Genomic DNA, 9,375 nt, shown 5'->3' with positions numbered 1-9,375 from the left:
CGGCAGTTGCATTATCGAAATATTCGGTTATCGTTATGCAAATGGTTGATTTGTTTGTGAAAAACAACTCAACTCACTTGACACCGCGTTGAATGGTAAAACGTAATAAAATTCGATTCGAAATTTTCAAGTATTTATTTGGTAACTTATGATATTCTATACTGCGAATACTGAAGAGTGATATAAAACGAAATAATAAATTAGTTGTGTGCTATATACATGCAAAAACCAAAACTGTTGACTAAGCATTTTATCCTTTGACTTTTTATCAAGTTCAGATTAAGTGATGGCGTGACCCGTCAGGTTGTATGTCAGCATTCTCCTTGTTTGACCACTGCATAATCTGCAAGTCAATATTAAATTGAGTATCATAATTTCTAGTTTCAACTAGTCAACATACAAATTCCCGAGATGCAGTTGGCTAATTCCGCCATGCAGCGGTTTGAGAATGTCAGTGCAACACCGGAATCGTCCACGGCGCACACAGGATCCGAATCGAAATCGCAATGTCTGCTCATGCAAGGCATTGCGCCAGGAATGCCGATTGCTGGTGGGGCGGCAAGTACAGATGTGACCAATAACCCTATAAAAGCAATAAATTCAATTCCAGATAATGGCGTCACAATCGTCAACGCCATTCAATAAAATTGATTGAACTATTTTTAAATTCTCACTGGTTAAAAATACACATGTTCCAGAAGCATCTAAGCAATGTAACATTGAAATTTGCGATAACGATAACACTCATACGTATTTACAAATCACTCATTCACAACGAGTAATTGCTATTTTTAGTGTTAAAACATATTTATTTACATTTAAAAAAAAGTATATCTTAACTTACCCACGAATATTAATGATATTCTTATATCCATATTAAAATTTGTTACAAATTAAAATTTGTTGTTAAGTCGACAAAAATCCACTTCTAAAAGACCAGTAATTGAGGTAATCTTATCTTAGAAGTCTGCTTTATAAAATTCAGGTGTTTTTTGAAGTACGCTTGGACGTTGAAAGGCGCGAAACAATTACTTGCGATTGAATTCTCACAGCACAAACAAGCTATGTAAATTGAAATGTGTGTTATTGCTTGGCGAACCACGAAGTGTGCTCCTGCTCGATTATATTAATACTCTAGACCGGACACATCATCAGATTCGCCATGGCAATTGTCAGTCTTTAATTCTAAATTACAGAATGTTGCTCAAACCGATACCCTTTATCTAGTTATTGCTCAGAAAATTATTCTAATATAAACAATTATTATTATTGCGCATGATTTGCATAATATCATTGAAAATATTATGGTTTTGAAGAGTTTTTTTATTGCTAGGTACACTTGACTGTTTCTAGAACACCCTGTGTATTTTAACGTTTATTGACGCAATATCGGGAATCAGATCAAGGATTGTATGTGTGAGAGAGAGAGGAATAAGTTCAGAAATGCAACAAAGCGAGTAATAAATTCATTGAGAAGTTTATTAAAACGGCGTTCGCACATGAATTCGACTGATTAAATAGTATTGCGACTTGGTCCAGACGCCATTCGCTTTTAATTAGTTTTATCGTGAGATAAGTTAATACAATTAGAAGACATTACCAAAATAATCTTTATTAAATTAGAAATAAGGGAAGATTTGTTTGTGCAGTGTTACGCACATGTTTGGGTGCTATTTTTAGATTGATTATTGGAATTGTTTAATCTTTTGACACCGTAACGCATAAAACGCAAATTGTACTGCGTAGAATTGTATTACAATAATAAATATGTGCTAATATTCTAGAGAAAATATCTTATTATATAAGCTTATAAATAAAACGTCTAAAATTTAACATTATTAGAACATGTCAACTACGCATGCGCAAGTTTGAATTCACTGGAATAGTAGGTATTGAAACCAGAGGCCAGCGAACAAATATTTTCGTTTCTAATTACCTGTTACATCACTATGTACTATTTACTAAGATACTAAGTGTTCTCATCTCAACTCTTAATTTTCATTTTAAGTTTTTTGTTCTTCAAATTAGACAACAATAGGTAATACTCATGTTGTTTACCATAACAATAAATATTAACATATTTCTTAGAAAATAACTTTGTTTTTCTAAGTTTTTATAAAATTATAATTTTGATATACCATACACCTTTAATAAAAGTCAATAAGTTAATTGCTGTAAATCACCTGAGTAAATTTCTATGTTGTTTTTGCAATTAACCTTGAATATTATGATATATAAAGCTCCCAACATCCGCGAACAATTTACTTGTACTCCTAAATATACTCAATCACAATGAAGATTATTGCTGTTGTATTGGTTGCTTGCGGTAGGTAAAATATAAAATTGAAACATAGTCTTTGTGAAATTACAATTATAAATTGTTTTTAATTAATTTTAATATTTTATAGTTATAATCATGAACGCGGATTTATCACACGCCGAATGTGCTGGAGCTTGCCCAGCTATATATTTACCAGTGTGTGCTCAAAACGCCCAAGGCGAATCTCGTAGATTCTCAAATGATTGTGATTTGAGCAATCATAACTGCAGAAATCCTAGTCAAAGTAAGTTTTTATTATGCAAAAGTTTTTGATAAAGATGTAATGTTTTAAATTTACAGCATTCACTGTTACACAAACGCAAAGTGTGATTGATTCAAGTGAAACTTTATTGATAAGTACTTGACGATGGACTTATTTGAATATTTTCTAATACCTACCTAATTTAGCATAAAGGTGTTTGCTTGATATTAATTGTGATCAAAATTGATTTAAAATTAAATTAATTGAAAAGGCAATACGTTAATTGCTATATCACTTCAGCTTATTTCTGAATACTTTATCATCTTCATTTTTGACATTTAAGGTTCTCATCCACGAACAATTTACTTATAAATGGTTTTTGCCAAATTGACCACTTTTAAACCCAACCCGTTAAAAGAAACAAAAACTTTTTACCATTGGAGAAAATTTTTGGGATTTTCTTCAATTTTTGTTTAATATTGCTTCTCTGTGGAAGCTTGAGAAAATGTATTTCTAACACACATTTTGTGATTAATACAAATTGCAAAACACACTTTAATAGTTAATGTACAATCGCACAATCTTACATTAATTAAAAAAAATTAAATTCCGGGACTTCCACCCGTTTCATTCAGAGATGGCACTACGAGTAGTATGAACTAAAAATCATAAAATAGAATTGTATTGTTTATTTATATATTTATTGGCAAACATGAGCATTCGGCACGAGAATTTCGTTTGTTTTGATGAAAACAACTTACACTTTCTTATCGCATACCCGTGTGTCGTCGTTGCCATCCCCTCACGCCGCATGGTGCCGCATCTTAGTTAAGTTTAGATCGCAGGTAACGTACCAAATGCAATGCGTGCCTAAGGTCGCGTGCTATCGACGCACCGGCATTGCGCATCAATTGCTTTCTTATCATAAACTCTCGCGTCGTTGTTTGCACAGTTTGCAGCCAGTTTTGTGTCGGTCTCTGGTCGGTCCAGGCGTGTTTTACGCGACTCGTAATGTTTGTCCGGACTTTTACTACTTTTCAAATTCGCAATAAATTTAATCATCTTTCGACTATTTAATTGTATCTACTAGAGTAATGCTATTTACTATTTGCGCGTTTATTGTCCGGTCGGTTTTTGATCGCGCTAAAAGTGTATATTGCAACTCACAAGGTTTTGAGTTGTTAGGTGAATCGAATTAATATCGTAATATGTATTTTTACTGAGAGCGTTTTTAGTCTCTTTGCACTGGTTTAATTTAAGAAACTGCAATTGTTTTGCCGGTGAGAGCATCGTCAGGACTATTGTGCCAAGTGTTTAACAATGTTTAGCCACGTGATAGTTACGCTATTTTTTTACTTCCACTTTACTTACCACGTTGAGGTTTTTGTATTTGCACATATATTCTAAATCCTTGAAATCATCAGTTCGCATAATTGCCGATCAGCTGATTGTTAAACTTTGGTGGACGATCATATTACACACAGTGGGCCACAGCATGTTGCAGCGTGTAATAAGTTTTGTGAAGCCTTTAATGTTTATTCTTTTCGACGATAATTATGGAGTTTCATCACGTAAGTGCCTCAACAATGAATTGTTGGAATCAGCTCAGTTTTATTGAATAAAATCAATATCGCTAAATATTCTTGTTTCTATGTACGTTTACTTGCATTATAGCATAATATAGTTACTAGCTAGAAACTTCGGTAATCCTGCTACCTTTTAAAATTTCAATATAATGCGTACAAAGAGATACGCGTACGAAAAACGTACCTGTATCTTCGGAACTAATAAACTTTCTGCAAGTTTCTTGACGCCATATTATACTTCAAAGAGACCCTTTGTACAATGCATTTTATTTCAATCTTCAAGACAATTTGGAAGTGCCCTAAAATGCCTTTTTATAGTTGGCCACATTATGAAAATTTGAAAACATGATGTGGAAAACACACCTTTATCTCCTGAACTAATACACACTTTCTCCAAGTTTCCTGACGCCATATTATAGTCCGAAGGACATTTTTACGATGTATTCCATATCAACTCTGTAAACCATTTTAAAAGTGCCATCAAATGCTTTTAAAAAGTTAGCAATTTTATAAAAATTTGAAAACATTGTGTGGAAAACGCCCTGTATCTCCTGCACTAATATATTTTTTCTAAGTTTCTCAGCGCCATATTATAATTCAAGAGACCTTTTTACGATGCATTTTATTTCAACCCTCTAAACCGGTTGTAAGTGCCATAAAATTACCTTCCAAAGTTGGCAATTTTCTGAAAATTTAAAAACATTGTGTAGAAAACGACCTGTATCTTCTGAACTAATTAATTTTCTTGAAGTTTCTCAACATCATGTTAGATCTCAAGGGATTCTCAACGCAATACATACATTTTTACCCTATAAACCCTTTAAAAGTGTTTTAAAATAGCTTTCAAACATTGCAACCAATAATTTTAATTTTTGGCCGAATAACAGGGTCGAACATTTTTGCTTAAAATTTTTTTGGTCGAAACATAAGATCGAACTTTTTCTGTTAAATTTTTTTTGGTGGAAAAACAGGGGTGAAAATTTTTCAGTCGAATTTTGCTGTTAAAATGATTTTGTCGAATTTTTTTGTAAACATTTTATCGGTGAATTTTTTTGCAAAAAATTTTTTGGTCCAATTTTTTTGTTAAAATTTTTTCGGTCCAACTCTTTTGTAAAAAAATTTTCCGTCGGATTAAAAAAAAATGTCGGCAGAACTATTTTGACAAATTTTTTTTGGTCAAATTTTTTTGTAACAAATGTACGTTCGAATAACTAATTTTTGATGGTTTTTGAGATTTTGCACCTGAGTCTGACATTGCAGAAGAACCTTTCTTGCATCAAATTGTAAGCATTAAATTTCTCGATCATTTTCTTAAATAACTTTTGTGATTATTTCACAAATTGACCCCAAAAATTGCATATGCTCCAAGGACAAATTTTTGATGGTTTTAAGGACTATGCACCTGAGTTTGACATCGTAAAGGGACCATTCTTGCGTCAGAATGTAAGCATTAAATTTCTCTATCATCTTCCTAAATAACTTTTGTAATTATTTCACAAATTGACTCCCAAAATTGCATTTTTTTGTTCCAAGGACTAATGTTTGATGGTTTAAAAGATTTTGAATCTGAGTCTGACATCGTAGAAAAACCATTCTGGCATCAGATTGTAGTAATTAATTTTCTTTATCATTTTCCTAATTAACTTTTGTGATTATCTCACAAATTGACCCTAAAATTGCATTTTTATATGTTCGAAGGACTAATTTTTGCTTGTTTTAGGGATTTTGCACCTGAGTCTGACATCGTAGAAGGACCATTCTGGTATCAGATTGTAAGTAATTAATTCCTTTATCATTTTCCTAAATAACTTTTATGATTATCGTACAAATTGACCCCAAAATTGCATTTTATGTTCGAAGGACTAATTTTGCTTGTTTTAGGGATTTTGCACCTGAGTCTGACATCGTAGAAGGACCATTCTGGTATCAGATTGTAAGTAATTAATTTCTTTATCATTTTCCCCAAAAGGCTTTTGTGATTACCTCTACATTAACCTAAAATTGCATTTTATGTTCGAAAGACTTAATTTTTGATTGTTTTAGGGATTTTTGTACCTGAGTCTGACATCGTGGGGAGGACCATTCTTGCATCTATTCGAATTTTTCTCACCTTTTAAACCTTCCCTAGACCTCCACGAATAATTCAAGACCAAGATAAGATAAATCCGTTCAGCCGTTCTCGAGTTTTAGCGAGACTAACGAACAGAAATTTATTTATATATATATAGATTTAATTTATTTTTTTATTATAGACGGAAGCCATTGTAGATGATAAGAAGATAAAGAAAGGACAGCGTTGGATCGATGAAGTCAAAGAAATGCAGCGCCTGAAAGCAGATGATGATGATGAGCCAGAAGATTTGCGAAGAACAACCCGAGGACGGCGCAAAACCGTGATGGAAAACGAGCGGATTCAAAAGAGGAATCGTAATGCCAAAACCACGCTATTGGAATCATTCAATGCCAGGTATGAGCGATTGGCGAACCCAACGAAGAATGAAAGCGGCGCCAACGTGCGCAAGAGAGGAAAAGGTGGAATTGGTGTTGAGGCTATGGTAGCACGCAGGACGCAGTTAATACCAAAAGGGATGGATCCGCGTAAATCTGTGTATCGGCCGCAGTCCATTAACAATCCAGGCGACGGTATTGACAATCCGGCGTTTGTTTCTTCAGAGGAGTTTGTTAAAAACTTTATTTCTCCTTAATTTTACATGAGATTGTTTCTCAATTATTTATCCATGTCTATATCCATGTCATATTAGTATTAAGTGAAAGATTAATTATTAACTTATAACTACCTAATGCAATCTAATTTTTAAATATTCCTGCACTGCGAATTAGTTTTGAATAAAACCGTGCGATGGAGCTTCGTTTCTGAATCAGATGGGAGTAATCCATAGAAACGTAAAGAAGCAATGATCAACAAGTTGGTGCAAGTTGTGATCAACTCTGATGAAAATATAAGAAACAATGAGTGAAGAACTGTTAGAACTTGTAAAAGCGCACACAAACTGTGCCCAAACACCTAATTTATCTACTCGTGCAAATGCTAACATCCTAGCTGTACAAATTGCTGATTTGATTACGAGGAATCTTCAGGACAAACAGAAACTCAACACATTTATTGTAACCACGCAAATTCAAATAATTTTAGCAGTTTGTATTAATAAGATAAATGTTTTAGAATTATATTCGCAATTTAAGCCATCTACACAACAGAAAACAATGCATTAGTGTGGACAATGTGTCTGTGTATTTGAATCACCTTCCAATTGCTACAACTAATCAAGAAGATGAAGATCTACATTTACCAAAAGCAGACATTAATCAGGAAATTAATAGTTTCTACAGACAACAAGCCCAGAAACAAACTGAAGTCAATAAAATAAAAGGTACCATTTTATATTGAGTAATTTTATTCTTATCTTTGATGTGTTGCTTACAGAATACATAAATATTCAGACCCAACAATCTTTACCACCAGATTTTGACTATAATGTGATTATAAGTGATACAAATACAAATGTATTTGAATTGAATTTAAATAATGATATCAATTCACCAATTTTGGATTCATGTAATGATAAGCAGAGGGAATCAGCAGTGAAATTGGCAATGTCAGTTTGTAATTTGCCCAGCCATGAAAACCTAGCTAAAACTGCTGTTAATAACTTAGTTGCTAAACTTTCCAAATACGAGGAGCTATTAATATGTGAGAGGGAGTTTTTGAAGTGGTTATTAACTGAGAGGTACTTAGAAGCAAGGAGGTTGGTTGAACTGTTTCCATTTTTATTGGAAGAACATCTGATTGACATTGCAATCAAACATTTACAAGGAAAGCTAGAAGGCAGAGATTATCAACAATTGGACTGGGTTCAAAAAGATGTTGAAATCAAGAACCAAGGAATGGATATCATACACAGTTTATTCGTTATGGCCAAATACGATTTAAACTTGTTGGATGTTTTGAAGAATATTATCCAGTAAAGAAATTCGACTGCTGAGGTAATTATTTTCCTAATTTCCTATTTGCTCTAATCCGATGCAGATCTACTTGCAGAATCCGATAACAATTTAAATATTCCATTTATTACAGAAGCTGTTGATAAGGCCACCGACATTTTAAGGGTGTTTTTGTCTGAAAACCCCCATTTTTATATCTACTTGTATTAACTTTCAGCAATGAATATGTATTATGTGTTTTTTTTTTAATAAAGAATATTTTTTTTAATGCAATTATTTGTTATTTCTATATATCCTACGATCCCAATAAATTTTCTTGATTTATTTTACATTTATTTTGAAAAGTGCATGCTAGTGCCATCTATCAATAAGAAACTACAACAACCAAAAGTTTTGAGCTTCGGTCCGTCGCCACCAGAGGCAGCACATTACTAGTTGCCGCGAAAACTTTATCAGCCTCCTCAACTTTCTGCGATCCTAATATTCAATCTTTATTTTTGTCGATTTTGGAGACAAAATCACACAAAATTTGGACTCGAAACAGTCGAAACTCAGGTTTTGGTATTCGGATCGCAGAAAGGGTGAGGAGGTAGGTAAATAAAAGGGGCGGTTCAAATTCAGTTTTCAAATTCTGAAGGATCTCGACAACTAAGAGGGCTAGAAAATTAAGAACTACATAATCTTGATCCTTGAAAAATTCTCTACAAGGTGGCATCATTATTGAAAAATCATCAAAATGGACAAAAAAAATTTTAAAGAAAAGATTTTGTTAAAAAAAAGGCAAAAGATTTTTCTTTTTTATGATGAAAATTAAAAGTTGGAATTTTGAAACAAATTGAAATAATATATATATTAATTTGGCGGGAACTGTCTATGTCCACTTTCTGCGTTCCTAATACTACAGACTGATGAACAGCAACATTTCAGCAAATTTCTCGTCAAATTTTGTCGAGAAATCCATTGAAATTGGTCACAAAAATCTTTTGAATATTAGGATCGCAGAAAGTGCAGTAGGCTGAATCTCCAGCAGTCTTGAATAGCGGCATAGTTTAGTTACTCGTGGATAGATGACACTAGTGATACCATTTTTAAATTAATATTGATACAAATTGACTTTGAATTATTTCCCATACTTAATAGTTGCATTACCATTTAAGTTTAAGGAATTTATGGATTAATTAAAGGAGTAACGATGTTGCGAGCTATGTTCTCGGTTTGGGACAAATAAAATAATAAAAATTTATAGTTAAAAATATAAAACAACAATTTTATTCAAACGTGTAGAATCTCAAACTCCATTCCTC

General features: G+C 32.9%; 1 protein-coding gene and 4 long non-coding RNA genes across 8 annotated transcripts in view; 3 read left to right on the top strand and 2 right to left on the bottom strand.

Moving 5' to 3' along the window:
• LOC135791005 (uncharacterized) overlaps window positions 1-6,070 on the top strand; it is a 155,042-nt gene extending 148,972 nt beyond the window's left edge. For all 3 annotated transcript variants that reach the window (XR_010547889.1, XR_010547890.1, XR_010547888.1), the window contains 2 exons: window positions 5,829-5,880; window positions 5,990-6,070. This is a non-coding gene — a long non-coding RNA (uncharacterized lncRNA). The remainder of the gene's footprint in view (window positions 1-5,828; window positions 5,881-5,989) is intronic.
• LOC135790221 (uncharacterized) lies at window positions 121-1,153 on the bottom strand. The gene is made up of 3 exons (XR_010547715.1): window positions 845-1,153; window positions 401-583; window positions 121-343 (listed from the first exon to the last, which is right to left on the bottom strand). It is a non-coding gene; the product is annotated as an uncharacterized lncRNA (long non-coding RNA).
• On the top strand, window positions 2,221-2,797 carry LOC135790388 (uncharacterized). Its single transcript, XR_010547748.1, has 3 exons — window positions 2,221-2,326; window positions 2,409-2,564; window positions 2,621-2,797. It is a non-coding gene; the product is annotated as an uncharacterized lncRNA (long non-coding RNA).
• Window positions 6,071-6,343: 273 nt separating the features above from the next.
• On the top strand, window positions 6,344-8,344 carry LOC135791113 (uncharacterized). 2 transcript variants are annotated; one of them, XM_065301428.1, is made up of 4 exons: window positions 6,344-7,234; window positions 7,293-7,500; window positions 7,554-8,113; window positions 8,205-8,344. In XM_065301428.1, exons 1-3 carry the CDS (start codon window positions 7,079-7,081, stop codon window positions 8,093-8,095), a joined length of 906 nt encoding a protein of 301 aa, XP_065157500.1. In that variant the 5' UTR covers window positions 6,344-7,078; the 3' UTR covers window positions 8,096-8,113; window positions 8,205-8,344. The 2 variants fall into 2 exon arrangements, with proteins under 2 accessions (XP_065157500.1, XP_065157501.1); XM_065301429.1 differs by having other exon boundaries at window positions 8,169-8,344.
• A 966-nt stretch (window positions 8,345-9,310) lies between these two features.
• Window positions 9,311-9,375, bottom strand: part of LOC135791004 (uncharacterized) — a 529-nt gene continuing 464 nt past the window's right edge. The window contains exon 3 of the long non-coding RNA XR_010547887.1: window positions 9,311-9,375. This exon is cut by the window's right edge and continues 134 nt beyond it. This is a non-coding gene — a long non-coding RNA (uncharacterized lncRNA).

Source organism: Atheta coriaria, unplaced genomic scaffold, assembly GCF_025399875.1.
Source record: "Atheta coriaria isolate IRGN ID8LTWV9N9 unplaced genomic scaffold, Caltech_Dcor_3.1 hic_scaffold_4_pilon, whole genome shotgun sequence".
NCBI lineage: Eukaryota > Metazoa > Arthropoda > Insecta > Coleoptera > Staphylinidae > Dalotia > Dalotia coriaria.
Note: the sequence above shows the minus strand (reverse complement) of the source record. Positions and strands in the feature narration are given on the sequence as shown.